Raw genomic sequence first — 14,164 nt, forward strand, 5'->3', positions numbered from 1 at the left:
AGAGATAAGAGTTACTTCCTGCCTGTGAATTTCAGTCACATTCATCAGAATGTAATGAAACATACAGTCAACAATAAACCTGTATTCTTGTCAGATGCAGCATTCACAGACCAGATCAACGTACCTTGACTGCGTCCTCGCTGCCAGCACACGCTCCTCTCTGGATCAGAGCGTTGCCCGTATCGATGACTCCACGGATCCTGTCGGCGTTGGCGTGCAGCTCAGCCTCGAAGGCCTGGTGTTTCTGGTGTTTACTCTGGAGGACGCAGGGACAGAGCATGAGAACCACGAGGAGGAAGAGCTCCTGAGTCATGGTGGAAATGTCTGGACTCTCCTTAAAACTGAGATGCACTTTAGTTTTAGATCACCTCCGGTTTTAGAGTCGATATTTCAACAGCTCGAGTCAAAGGTGAGCCCTGTTTCTACAACCTCTGACACATCATTGAAAAGACTGCTTAGTGGTGTCAGAGTGGAGAGGAACAGACCAGTCAGTCACTGGTCTGAGCCTCGTCCTGCAGCAACGTAATGAGCCACAACATCAGAGGAACAGAAGCAGAGGATGAGCCCAGTAGATCAAAACTGAAGGTGTTCTAAAACAGTGCTTCGGCGTCATTTAGCATTAGCAGCTAGCAGAGCTTTCATACTTACATTCAGCATCAAGCTTCATGAACCCGACACTGACATCAAATGTAAATGAGTGTTTCAATTGTGTTTGTAAATGACAAACTAAAATTGTGGAAAAAAAACAACCAAATGACTTCAACACAGGGCGGCACTGTGACAGACGATGTGTGGGACACTGATACACACACACACACAGGACAAACAGGTGAAGAACAAAAAAATGGCAACATCTGCAGCAGAGCCAACTCGGAGAAATCCTACTGGAGGAGGAGTCACTTTAAAGTCACTTCATGTTTGTGTCTTTCTACAGTAAGTGTGTCTTTATAGATGAGCTGCATCAGACTGTCAATCATTTAAACTTCTCTTCTCATAATTTAGGATTAGTCCATCATCTTGAAATTCATCATTTCAAGTTTGGATTTGATTTGTTTTCGTGTCAAATACTTAATGCAAGTTTAAAGATGACCCTCCTCAAGGACTAAAATTAAAAATGAAGCCACACCCAAAAACTAGCTGCTTTTGATAACAAACTTAAACAAACAAACCTGGAATAAAATGAGAATGTGAACAGAATTAAGTCAAATATCAAAATTAAAACCCAAGTGGAAAGAAGCCGGCACTCAACAGTGCTGATGAGGGACAAACTGAGGATGGACAGAATGCTTGTTCTACGTTGTGTCTACACACACAGCACAGACATGGACACATGGAGGAGAACCTGCTCGGTTGTTAGTCAGCTGACACACTACTCAACAACTTACCAGCAGCTTGGACAGCTAAAAAAAATAAGACAGTGGGAGAAAAGTTCAGTCTCACTTCAGACAGGACAACGGGAGGGATTTCATTCAGTTAGAGAAACGCGTCGTCAATACAACAAGACAAAACACATTAGCAGTTTTAATGCAGCTGAATTCACATGGCTCGGCACCTGAGCTAGAACCAAGTAGCTGCTGTGAAAATGTTTCAGACTGTCTGACATTTTCTTAGACACAGAAGCAGCTGCAGTCTTTTCTTTTCACTGTATCAGTTATTCTCTGTTCTCCTGTTAGACTAGCTGTGTGAAATGTCTGCATGTGTCTGCACAAACGTGTACCTGGATGTTTGTAGGATCCTTGTAGGACTCATCAGTAGCCGTCTGCAGTTTCTCGCTGATCCAAGCCTCGATCTCGTCCACGTCCCTGCTGAACTGCTGCAGCGTCTGAGACTCACCCAGCTTGGAACGTTTTTCAATCATCTGGGCCTTCAGCCGGCGCCACCTGAAAACAGCCACATGTGAAGAGCCAGCTCAACCAAAAATTTAATCTGATGGAGTCAGAGTTGTGGCGCTGCTGCCTCCACACCTCAGATAGAACAACTAAAGATGCAGCAACTGTTGCTCTCGTGTTTAAGTGTTGTGTTGATTCCTGAATTAATCCAGGTGTTTCCCACCTGTCAAGGACTTCGTTGCGGCGGTTGTAGATCTCAGGTTTGGCGTAATGATCAGCTCCAATCAGCTGATCAGCAAAGGACTGAAGAGCAGCGATCTTCTCCTCCTGCACAACACACAACAACAGCAACATTTAATCATTTATGACACAAAAACTACAGAGAAGGTTAAAACTTTCACTCTGGAGAAACATCCCACTGACCTGCACATTGATGGCCTTGTCAAAGTCTTCATGTTTCTTGATCAGAGCCTCCACACTGTCCAGGGAGTCGCCCTTGTCGTCGCTGGCGAGGAAGGCCTCACGAGCTGCCATCCAGTTCTCGGCCTGTTCACAGTCTCTGTTGAAGAGCTGGTGAAGAGGAGGACAGAAGGAGGACAGGAGGAGGACATTGGTCAGAGGGTGAACAGCTGTCAGTCAGTGGAGACAGGAACAGAGCCATCAGTGATGATGTGGTCATCTCACCTGGAGCTCCAGGCACTGGTCCAGCATCATGCGGCGCTGCACCCAGGCCTTCTCCAGGTCGGCGCGCTCGCGGTCCAGAGCCTCCAGTTTCTGCTGAATCTCGGGGCTGGCGTAGTGACCTCGCGCCAGCAGCTGCTGGCCAAACTGTTCGAAGGCCTGGAAGGTCCCGGCACGAGCGTCGATCTCTGTGCGATGTTCCTGCAGAGAAAAGGAACAGGGGGTTGGTGTTGTTGGATGGTCAGTGACCTGCACTGACGCCTGCAGACGCAGAGGGAGGACGTCGGTACCTGGTGTCTCTCCAGAAGGGCCTCAGCTCCGGTCACATCTTTGGCCAGCTCCTCTGAGGACACCAGTCCTCGGATGCCGTTGATCCAGGACATCAGGTCTCTGTGGACACGTGAGGGGTTAGAGCCAAACGACAACACGTACACGTTAACACATCTCACTTCAAACCTGGTTTTTCTCACCTGAAGTCAGACAGGAAGCGCTGCAGGTCGTGGGAGTTGCCCAGCTTGTCCTTGCGCTGGTCGGCGCGTCCCACCAGGCTGCTCCAGGCCGTGTTCAGCTCGGTGCATTTCTCCTGGATGTCGTCCACTGCCTCTGGGTGGGACTGGATCAGACGCTCTGCTGTCTCGCCAAGAGAGTTCACCTGGGTGTGGAGCACCGAGCGTGGGTCAGAATCTCAAAGGAGCCTCATGTCAAATCTTACATTCATCTCAAAAGCTCTGTGAGTGGCTGACCTTATCACCCAGAGCTGCCAGGTCTCTCTCAAACCCTTCATGTTTGCGCTGGAGAGCCTGAACACTGGCCAAGTCGTGACCGTAGTTGTCGGTGTTGAGGGCCTGGTTCTTCTCCTCGATCCACTCTTTGGTTTCATCAGCATCTCTGTGGAGACACAAACACAACGCTGGTCAGAGCGAGTCAGTGTGTCATCAAACATCTTCTCTGAGTGGGGCGATGGATCAAGTGCTGTTCTTGATAGGAGGAGGTTGTTTACATTTGCTGTAACTGACTGCCTAATTTCCACAAACAAACAAACAAACAAGTTTACAGTAAATCTATCTAAAAAATATGTTGATACACAAGTTGTTGTGTCTGTGCAGTTGTGTTAATCTCTTCTGCACCACTGGGAACAGCAGCGAGTCACTGAACAAATTAAAAAGGTATGAGCAGTGATTGAGAGGTTTGAACTTCCATTTGTGAGAAGTAGCAGAGATTTCCTTAAAATTCTCCCTCATCCTAACAGATTTATTTTTTGCCCACAAGTTCTATCTTTAACAGTGATTATTATTTATTACCTGGAATCTGCTCCATACAAAAGACTTTATACAACAAGTACATTGTGGACTCCACCCTTCTGGCCTGTATTTGATTGATACGGCTCCAGTAAATGTGGTAGAGGAAGGTTGGTACCTGTGGAAGCGCTGCACCTCGTGGGCACTGCCCAGCATGTTGCTCCTCTCCTCAGCCAGCTGCTGCAGCGACCTCCAGCGGTTATTCAGCTCCTGGACATCAAACAGAACATGAGACGGCGCTCCACACTTTACACAGTCTGTGTTTTGGTGAAAACTACAAAGATTTGGAATACGACATGTGACTGTGTGCTCAATTACAGGGGCAGCCAGTGGGTGATTCAGTCATGTGTCTGATTACAGATGTGTTAAAAGCTGGCATAAATCAGCTTTGTCAGAAGTTTTTACAGTGAGAATAGCCACGTATTAAATTCAATTTAACTGGGTGTAAATAAATAAATGAATGAATGAAAAAATAAATAAAAGTGTCCATCATAATGTTCATAGTTTGTGCTGATGTGTATTTGATGTGCACAGGCAGTGATGGACAAAAACAGGCAGGTGGATGAGATGCAGAGGACTGGATGCAGGGTCAAAACATTACAGGGCTGGATATCAGTATTGATCTCACAATTGAACTGATTTCTGTTCAAGTCCAGAATCGATCGTTTACATTTGATTGATAATTCTAATCCATCGGCTTTACACCACTGTGGTGAAGCTCTTGAGAATTTATACTGGAAACCTAGACTTCCTCTGTGTCCAACTGTTATTGGCCCATTAGAGGCTGGATTACAAGTATATTTCAGTTTTAAACTGGAATTTTTTTTGCCTCAGCAGAGGAAAACAAAAACACAGCACATATTTTTTTGGTTTGTATGCATAAACAGTTGAGCAAGAATAATAAATCAAATCTGCAGTACATAAAAGCTGTCAGCGTGTTTACAAGATAAATCTGTCCCCTACAGATACACATGGACTGTGGGACTTGATCACAGATCACAGACTGACACAGACTGACAGTCTGTCATCGACTCATTTGCACTGTTTGTGTTGATAGGACATCAGCCTGACAGCTGCAGACAGATGTTAGCCACACATTGTTCATTCTGTAAACTGATGCAGATCCCGTAGACTTCAAAGGACTGTTACCAGACCAAACATTTTCACAGCTGTGTGTTTCTGCTGAGAGAAGCTGCAAATACAGAGATGGATCTCTGGATTCTAAGACTTGATTCTGAATCATTAAAATATAGAAATTGTGATAAATCTTTTTTTTTTTAATCCAGCCCTGAACATTACACAGTGACAACGAAGAAACGAGCAAAAAGTCAACATCTACACAGAGATGCTGACAACATAACTCCAGTGTTATGTCATTCACACTACAGTAAACAACAGGATGGACTGTAACAGGACGAGCGTGTTGTCACTGGAGACAGGATGGGACCAAACTACATCAAACACAACCAGCAGGCTTCAGGAGGGACAGGAAGTGGGAGATCATGTGACATTAAAAGGAAGCTGTGAGGATGGGTTAGTTCTGTGATCACGATGCAGGACACAGACGCAGGTTGAGTCGTGATGCGGTCGGGGTCAACTAGTTCATCTTACCTTGATAGTATTAAAGTTAGCCGTTGTTTGAACAGCCAAGCGAATATTCTACAGGTGAATAAACATGGCAGAAAGAAGGGAAGGAAAAAACAGAACACCACACCAGTCAAGAGTGTTATGGAAACTCCACGAGTTTGTCTTGGTTGTTGTCAAAGACCAAACTAAGACTTCACACCAACCAGGAAACAGTCAGCACTGCAACCATGGCCCCAGCTGAACCAGCCCCACCCACTGAATTACAATCAAGATTCAGATTTACTCATCTTCTCACACATTAACATTCAGCACTCTGCCAGTAAAACTGTCTCATTGGGCATGATTGCAGTAAAATCCACAACAGATGCACTAGCATCAAAGTCATGCAGTTACAGGGTCAGAGTATTGATCACACTGTGTATCTTACCTTCCATGGAGATGCTGTCTTTGAATCAGCTTCATCCTGATGAAAGAATAAAGCATGATGCTGGTGAGCAAACATCTCACTGTTATCTCAAATGAAGCTTATCTGTGGTTCTTATAAATTCAATTATAATTGTGTGTAAATTGCAAAAAGGTTGACAACCTTGCCAGGAGCTGATCCAAGCATCTCTTGTTGCTGCAAACAGAAACAAACACAATCTTCATTCATTTAAATGTGCATGATGGAGGAGGGCTCAAACAGCTGATCCAGGGAGAGAGAGCTCACCTGAGCCTGAACCATGGGAGCCTCCTCAGCCATGAGGCCTTCAGACTCCAGCTCAGAGGCCACCTTGTTGATGTCCCTCAGACGAGACTCATTGGCCTTCAGGTCCTGTACCAGACAAGAAAACATCACACACTTTGAGTTGTGTCCAAAGAAGCTCCAATGATGTTGTAGTTCATTCCATCCATAAATAGCCTCAGGAGAGAGTTAAAGTGAATTTCATAGACACAGAAGAACTCATGTTGTGATGACTGTGTCTGTGGACATCACCTTCTGGAAGTCGTCAAACTTCTTCTGCAGGACCTCGACCTGCTCCAGGTCAGAGCCCATCTCCTCGTTGGTGAGGGCGCTCTCCTTCTCGTTGATCCACTGCTGCAGCTCGTTGGCTTCACGGAACAACATGAATTTCTTGCAGCTCTTTTCCAACATGTCCTTGCGTTTCTCTCCCAGTTCCAACAGAGTTCCATATCTAGAAAACACAGACAACAGAAAGAGCACAATGTTAGAAAACCAGTCAGTGGGTAAAAACACAGTGATCTGATGTGAACTGGGTTTGGGCAGGTTTCAAGACCTTTAAAAGACCTTTATGGATGAAACTGAAGAACTTAACTGACTTATTTCTGATCCATTCTAGTAAAAAAAAAAAAGGTACAAAGAATACAAAAAAACAACTCTTATTCAAGAAGAATGAGAAGAATGTGTTTCCTGGTTGGTCAGTTTTTGTGTTTTTCTGACTTCCTATATACCTCTTATGCATTTATATCCAAAGGTCCTCATTTGAGTGCTTTAAACATTCTGTTCATAACTCAGATACTATTAAACTTACACTTAAGTATTAAATAATAATGATAATAATGTAAAAATAATTAATAATGCATAAAGGTAACATTAACAGAAACTATTTCCACTCAATACTTGTACACATAGAGGAAAGGCCAGATTTACCTAAGCACGACACAACACAACACAACATAGCAGCTGCTCTGATACAGTTTACATCAGTGGTTATTGTTTCAATATTAGTTTTGTTTTGGAGTCTTCTTACTGTGCTCAATATAAGAAAACAGCTTCAGTTTCTGTCTCACACACTGACAGAGAGTTTCTAACCTGCTCAAATCCAATCCATTCAATCAGTGGTTTAAGTTACTTACTGAGTAGGACTGTGGAATAGTTTCTGATTCAAGCTTTGAGATGAGAATGATCAGCTTTCTGTTTTAGTTAACTTTATACTGAATCCTCTGTACTGTTGCAGCAACAAAACATATGAAGAAATCCTGGACTCAGAGAAGCCATGTCTTATATTTGTCTGGTATTTTATATACAAAATATCTGATGATAATAATAACTTCACTACTTTGTCAGAGGCTCAGCTCCTCCAGTCTGTCTGTGTAACCAATCAACCCTGCTGAGGGCGGGACAGAGGTGTCTACAGACAGGGAGACGTCACTGCGTTTTTAGCCATTGGTTAAAAGTATAATTTTCTATACTTCATATTCTACAATTGAAGCCCCACTTTGATCAATATAAGGAAATAATTATGATTTTTAAAAAAACATCATAAAAACTGAGTAACTCATGAGCAGAGGTTTACCACATACAGGTCGATCTATACATTGTACACATTGTCCCATGTCAATCAGCTGATTCCAGTTATGATTGCTGGACGTACTGGGATCAGCTGAATTTACAACCAATCAAATTGTTGATTAATTAATGAAGACAATTTCTTTGACTGGGACCTTGTGCGTCTGGCTTGAGGTGGAATGGATCGATGTCTGATGTGGTCGGAAAATAACTGCTTATGAGGAAAATTGTGGGTTATGAAAGAGTGAAAGAAAAGAAAAGAGGAGGTGAAGATCCACAGACAGGCCTGGGGGGAGGAGGATGTAGGAGGCGAGCACCACAGGTACTTCTATCCCTGCTCTGGATAGAAGAGGAGGTGACGTGGACACAGTGTCACAGCAGGACAGTTTGAGGGGTTGGGGTGGTTTGGGGGGGGAGTGGGGGATGTAAAACTGCTGATGATATTTAGCGGCATCATGATCACAACAACACGCAGAGGGACACTGGGTCCTACTCACAGCTCTTCCACCTGCTTCATGCGCACTGACACGCTGCAGGCCTCCTTGGTGACCAGCCTGCTCAGTGGCAAGGCAGCGTGAACACACAGCGAGGCAAGATTAAAGTGTTACAGCGAGAGGAGAGACAGAGAGAGGCCAGGGGCAAAGGTCAATAATGTTAACACTGGAGCAGAAAACTTGGTTAGATAGAAGTCAAGAGAGGTTAAAAAAGCAGAAGAGAAACAGTTCAATCGTGTAGGAAAGGAGGAGTGAGTTAGTCAACTACATCATGACTGGGTTTGTCGTGTGGGTTTCTTACTGGTTGTCGATCTGGTCTTGGCGCAGTGCGATGCTGCCGTGTTCGTCCAGCAGGTTCTCCCTGGAGGAGGACTGGGTGGGGTCCAGCTTCTTCACGTACGCAGCAGGAACAAAGCCCTGACGGTCGTTCACCTCCACCTTCCACCAGTCCTGCAGCAGGAAGCAGAGGGATATGAACGGATGATCATGATGATGTTAATCATTTTTTATGGTGTTCATATTTTATTTGGGCAAAACGCCTAAATGACTGTTTCATTTCTAGTGATATTTGATGTTCCTCTGTGCCACCAGATTAATTAACCACTGAAAATAGTTCGCAACAAATGCATTTCTTCCTGTTTCACTGATGTTTGTTAAAACTTACGGTGAGCAGATGTTTGAGGATTTGAATCTTTTCTTTCTTTCAAATTAAAACTTTACACCACAGAGCCACAGCACCATGGCAACTCACAGATGTCCGAGTAATACTGATTGTCTTGTAAAAGATCAAGTTTATGTTATGTGATGTCAAGGATGTGAAAAAATAAAGATCTGAGCGGCTTTGACAAAGATCAAATCGTTAAGACCAGACCATGAACAACTCACCTATTTAAGTATCATTCAACATGCCTCTGATGCAGCTGTCTATTGATGTAGTGAGTCTGACTGTGTGTGGGACACTGAGCTGGCCTCATCCCTACCTTGTTGGTGCTGTTGAGCAGAGTGAGGATGTCTCCTTTCTTCATGGTGACTTCTCTGGGGCTCTTCTCCTGGTAGTCATACAGGGCCAGGACCAGCTCCTTCCCAGTCTCGTCATCAGTTGGTGCCACTTGTTGCTGTTGATTAACAGAGTGGTGTCACTGGTTTGTGTTTTCTAAAGTGTGGGGCAGCAGCCCAGTGTTCAGAAGCTCTGTTGTGCAGTACAGTGTGAAGTTTTACCCTGCAGGACTGGGCCTGTTCCTTCAGAGATGAGATGCTGCTGCCATAGGCGCTCAGGTCAGACATCAGAGCCTCGTGCTTCTTCAGCAGAGCCTGTAGAAGACAAAGTGTTCATCACAACTGTGTCTTTGCTCCAGACAACATCACAGTAATATACAGTAACATGATAAAAGGCTCAGTGACTTTATACAAAGATTACAAACACAAGAAGATTTTGTTTTTCTGTTACTTTGATGATTTGTTTATAACTACGGCCAGACTTACTGAAGGAAACACTGTGTGTGCTGGGTGTTTGTTTTCTTTTATGTTGTAGCTTCTATGATCACTGTCTCCTACTTGGATAAGAAATGCGATTCATGTATATGTGTAATGCAATGTGCATTTATATTATGTATTTACAACAACAGATGCACACAGAGTACATTATTTTCTTTGTTTTATTGTTGTTGCTGTATGTATGAGCAAACCTGGTCCATTAGACTGAAAAGCTGCTGTTAAATCTGACTGAATGGAAGCTGCCTGCTGAATCTAGATCTTTGTCTGATCTCTTAGGGTACTCAATCTGTCAATGTTGTGTGAAAAATTCACCGGTCTCTTCAATCAAATTAATTGGAATAAAAATGTATGTGAAACTTAAATGAAACATGTGAAAATGTGCTTTTTAAAGGAATAATAGCATATGAATCAATATCTGGCCTTCGTCTCTTCATGTCCCGTACCTCAGCAGAGTCCTCGTCTTTGCCGTAGTCGATGCTCCCCACGATGGGCTCCTTCTCCCTCATCCAGGACTCGGCCTCGTTAGCGTCAGCGAAGTACTGCTGGGCCTGCAGAGAGTCCTCCAGGTCCTGTCTCCTCTGGGAGGCTTTAGCCTTCAGCGTGTCCCAGCGTCCGTGTAGTTCACCCAGCTTAACCTTTACATCCTCACCAGCAAAGTGCCCTGGGTGCCCCAGACGTGAATGATTAGCATGTCAATGATGGACAATATTTCCCTTTCAAAAGGCCAGAAGCAAGACTTTGAATTTAGATGAATTACCTTCTTCGACCATGGCCTCTCCCTTCTGACTGACGGCCTTGATGCGAGGTTCATGACCAGTGATCTCAGCCTGCAGGGCCTGATGCTTCTTCAGCAAGTTCTGGACTCCAATCAGGTCTTTGCCTGAAGAAAACACCAAAAAAACTGCATCAGTCATCTGAACTGAAGCATCGTCCAAATCCACTCCTTTTGTCGGAGACAATGTGCAGCACAGTTCTGGATTCGACAGTGATCTAGATGCGAACATTAAGTTTTACCTCTGTTCGTTGAGGCAGCGATGGGCTCCTTCTCACGGATCCAGGTCTCTTCATCCTCCACATCCCTGAACAGCTGCTGGAGCCTGAGAGAGTCAGACAGCTTCTGCTTGCGTGCGGCCATGGGCTCACGCAGAGCTTCATAACGAACAACTAAGGCCTCCTGCTTCTTGGAGATGTTGTCAGCATCAAAGTGTCCAGCTTCTTGGAACTGGCGGGCCTGAATTGTTATGCCATCAATACGATCCTGGGAGAGAGAAAAAAATGAGACATTTAAAATATATTATTTAAAACAATAAAAGACACACAGACGGTATTAGGTATTCCTTCATGATGAATGTCTGTTTCTGTGTACCTGGTGAGCAGCCACGTCCGCCTCCAGGAGTGCGTGTTTCTTCTGCAGGTTCTGGACGCTGGTCAGGTCTTTCCCGTAGTCGTCTGAAGCCAGGTGGCCCTCCACCTCGTACAGCCACAGCTCGATGTCCTCCACGTTCCTGTTGAACTGCTGCTGCTGGTTGGCCTCACGCAGCTTGATGCCTGAAATGAAAAGCAGAAAACGCTCAGGCTGAATCCAATCCTCTACATATGTATGATGTGTAGCAGATTGAGATTTTATTCATCACATTTTACTCATATTGGACAAGATCACAATATTCGACATTACAAATGTTATATCCATGAACTGCAATCATGTATGAGGATGTTAACTCTATCCATATACTGCAGCAGCTATAGTATCTCCAACCCACGCGTTCCTATAGCCGGTACCTTTGAGCTCAGTGGCCTCCAGCAGTTTCTTCCACTGGGAGCTGACCTCCTCCATGCGGCCGTCAACCTCAGTGGAGGCGTAATGTTTTCCATCCAGCAATTCCTGGCCAGACTTCTGCAGAGCATCGATGCGGCTCTGGTTCGCCGACAGCTCGGCTTCAAAAGCCTGGTGTTTCTGCACCTTGCCCTGGAGGTTGGATGGGTCCTGTAAAGAAAGCAGAGGCATAAAAGGTTGGAGGAGAGAACTGGCATAATAGTGGCATGTACAGATACATTTCAGAAAGCATTTTATTAACTACCTTGTAAGCTTCATCGGTGGCGGTCTTCATCTTCTCATTGATCCAGCTCTTGAGCTCATCAGAATCCCTGAAGAACTGCTGCAGGTGGAACGAGTCCTCCAGGGCGGCGCGGCGAGACTGAGCACGCTCGTGCAAGGCGTTGCGGCGGCTGAGCAGCTGAAGATATGAAATGTGAGAGAAGGTGATTAGTTTGAGGTCACAGAGAGTTTCTGCCTCAGCTTCCAGCAGTGACACTTACAGCATCTCTGCGAGTCGCCACATCTTCCTTGGCGTAGTGGTTGTTCTGGATCAGCTTGGTAGCAAACTCATCCAGGGCCTGGAGACACACAGGATAAAGGGATAAAGAGTGTGTTAAGTTTCATGATAGTATGAGTCCAGAGATAAATGTTGACTGTGATTCCACATTTTCATGCTGCAGGATCATCATCATCATCTTGCTTGAAGGTGAAGCAACTTACAGTGATCTTCTCTTCCTGGGCGCTGAGTGACTTCTCAAAGTCCTCGTGTTTCTTCAGCAGTGCCTCTACGCTGTCCAGGGAGTCACCAAGGTCTTCATTCAGGAGGAAAGCCTACACAATGAGAATACATTAAAAAAGTGGCAAATCCCATCTGCCAGACCACAACCCACCGAGGTGATTGTTTCCTGAAGAAGAGGACTAATGTCAACTGGTTTGTTACCTCTTGTTTGCTCATCCAGTTGTCCACCTGCTCAGTGTCTCTGTAGAAGAGCTGCAGGTCCATGCACTGCTCGTACTGCTGCCTGCGAACCTCCCACAGCTCCAGCAGAGACTCCTTCTCTTCAGTGAGGATGCCCAGCTACACACAACACATCACACAACATTAAACATGGTGCACAATGCTGGTGTAGATCTAGAAGAGTAACGTCTCAGAGGAAAAAAAAGTATAATATGGATGCTGCCATAGTCCCACCTTTTCCTTGACCTCGTCGGAGGCGTAGTGTCCTGTGTTGAGTAAGGCCTGGCCGGCTTCATCAGTGGCTCTGAAACTGTCCTCATGAGCATCGATCTCTCCCTGAAACACATGGAGGAAAAACACTTAGACTGAAGCAAAGTCATTACTAAGTAAGTGCTCTGTTTACTTTGTGTTAAATTTTACTTTATGCTCCTGGTGGCGGTCCAGCAGAGCCTCAGCTCCGGCGACATCATTGGCCAGTTCATCAGCATTGATCAGGGCCTTCATTTCTGTCACCCAGCTGGTCAGATCCCTGAAGTCAGCGGTGAAACGCTGCAGGCTGAAAGACACAAGAGGGCAGGAGTGAGCAGGGTTTCCTCTCACACTCAGACTGAGCTGCTGAATACAGATTTCATATTTCCAGGCATAGCAACAGAAGGATACAGTTAATACTCAAAGTGATGGAAAACAAGACAAGACAAGACAAAAACATCATATGAAATTATCTATTGGGGAGTTCTTACTACAGAGAGTTCAACTTCAAATTTCAGATAAAAGCAGTTCTTCTGACAGTTTATGGTTATATAAAGCTAACTGTCTCTGTATGACAAACTGTATCATCTTAAAGAGCAACTCAGGCTCCAATAGACTTACAGTATATGCATTATTAATGAAGGTGTTGATTGTTCCTGATCAATAATTTTGCTTTTATAAAGGACGAAGGCGTAACTAGGAAATGTTTTGCTTTATAACAAATATTAGGTTATCGCTTATGTCGCTTATGAGTCATTCATTAATCAGCAAGGACTTACAGCTCAAACAGTGACCATTCATGTGGTAAATATTAGCTACAGTCTGATATAAATTCTAGTTTAACATTCCAGTGCTGCTTCATCAGTCATCTCACATATCACTTCTTCAAAGGTTTGAAACTGGCTGCTTGAGCGAATGTGCCACAACAACTGTATGAAAACATTATGAAGTGCATGTCTGATGTAATGTCCGGTTAACAGTGAGGTGGCTCAGCGGCCACCTCACTGACTGTTCACCACCGAGCAGCGTCTGGTGTTTTACCGGTAGGAGTCGTTGAGGCGGGTGTGGCGCTCAGCGGCCAGGGTGCGAATCTGCTCCCAGTTGGTGATGAGCTCGTCCTTCTTCAGGTGAATCTGGGAGGCGTTCTGAGGATGTGTCTGCTGCAGGCGCTCTGCATCACCACCCAGTGTGTTGACCTAAATGAAGGAGGATACAATGAGAAATTAGAGCAAAGTTTTATCTGCATGCCGCTCTCTTTGTGTGTTGACGCTCTGCGGGGCAGCATGTGTCCTACCTTGTCCTCCAGAGCAGCCAGGTCTCTCTCCAGACCCTCATGTTTGCGCAGCAGAGCCTGCACACTGGCCAGGTCACGGCCAAAATCATCAGAGGCCATGAGCTGCTCCTTCTCCTTGATCCAGCTGATGGTTTCGTCCACATCCCTGTTGTCAGAGTGAAAACACACAGCCAG

At 45.0% G+C, this 14,164-nt stretch overlaps 1 protein-coding gene across 20 annotated transcripts in view; it reads right to left on the reverse strand.

Moving 5' to 3' along the window:
• The window catches only part of sptan1 (spectrin alpha, non-erythrocytic 1), a 35,191-nt gene that overhangs the window by 9,545 nt on the left and 11,482 nt on the right, over positions 1 to 14,164 (reverse strand). For 4 of the 20 annotated variants that reach the window (XM_085794100.1, XM_085794094.1, XM_085794088.1 and 1 more), the window contains exons 6-37: positions 13,991 to 14,135; positions 13,738 to 13,892; positions 12,868 to 13,003; positions 12,682 to 12,783; positions 12,430 to 12,567; positions 12,210 to 12,320; positions 11,990 to 12,067; positions 11,752 to 11,907; positions 11,453 to 11,657; positions 11,040 to 11,221; positions 10,688 to 10,931; positions 10,431 to 10,553; positions 10,117 to 10,334; positions 9,398 to 9,490; positions 9,160 to 9,294; positions 8,481 to 8,629; positions 8,183 to 8,239; positions 6,372 to 6,570; positions 6,105 to 6,209; positions 5,982 to 6,014; positions 5,823 to 5,858; positions 5,420 to 5,467; positions 3,927 to 4,018; positions 3,254 to 3,398; positions 2,981 to 3,162; positions 2,801 to 2,900; positions 2,514 to 2,711; positions 2,253 to 2,399; positions 2,053 to 2,156; positions 1,718 to 1,880; positions 1,386 to 1,400; positions 125 to 256 (exon numbers count right to left, since the gene is read on the reverse strand). In XM_085794100.1, the coding sequence (XP_085650226.1) occupies positions 125 to 256; positions 1,386 to 1,400; positions 1,718 to 1,880; positions 2,053 to 2,156; positions 2,253 to 2,399; positions 2,514 to 2,711; positions 2,801 to 2,900; positions 2,981 to 3,162; positions 3,254 to 3,398; positions 3,927 to 4,018; positions 5,420 to 5,467; positions 5,823 to 5,858; positions 5,982 to 6,014; positions 6,105 to 6,209; positions 6,372 to 6,570; positions 8,183 to 8,239; positions 8,481 to 8,629; positions 9,160 to 9,294; positions 9,398 to 9,490; positions 10,117 to 10,334; positions 10,431 to 10,553; positions 10,688 to 10,931; positions 11,040 to 11,221; positions 11,453 to 11,657; positions 11,752 to 11,907; positions 11,990 to 12,067; positions 12,210 to 12,320; positions 12,430 to 12,567; positions 12,682 to 12,783; positions 12,868 to 13,003; positions 13,738 to 13,892; positions 13,991 to 14,135 (4,126 nt within the window). The remainder of the gene's footprint in view (positions 1 to 124; positions 257 to 1,385; positions 1,401 to 1,717; positions 1,881 to 2,052; positions 2,157 to 2,252; positions 2,400 to 2,513; positions 2,712 to 2,800; positions 2,901 to 2,980; positions 3,163 to 3,253; positions 3,399 to 3,926; positions 4,019 to 5,419; positions 5,468 to 5,822; positions 5,859 to 5,981; positions 6,015 to 6,104; positions 6,210 to 6,371; positions 6,571 to 8,182; positions 8,240 to 8,480; positions 8,630 to 9,159; positions 9,295 to 9,397; positions 9,491 to 10,116; positions 10,335 to 10,430; positions 10,554 to 10,687; positions 10,932 to 11,039; positions 11,222 to 11,452; positions 11,658 to 11,751; positions 11,908 to 11,989; positions 12,068 to 12,209; positions 12,321 to 12,429; positions 12,568 to 12,681; positions 12,784 to 12,867; positions 13,004 to 13,737; positions 13,893 to 13,990; positions 14,136 to 14,164) is intronic. The other 16 variants (XM_085794105.1, XM_085794108.1, XM_085794096.1 and 13 more) reach the window with 7 other exon arrangements.

Source organism: Trachurus japonicus, chromosome 12, assembly GCF_045865225.1.
Source record: "Trachurus japonicus isolate A0001 chromosome 12, Traja_1.0".
In the NCBI taxonomy this organism is placed as follows: domain Eukaryota; kingdom Metazoa; phylum Chordata; class Actinopteri; order Carangiformes; family Carangidae; genus Trachurus; species Trachurus japonicus.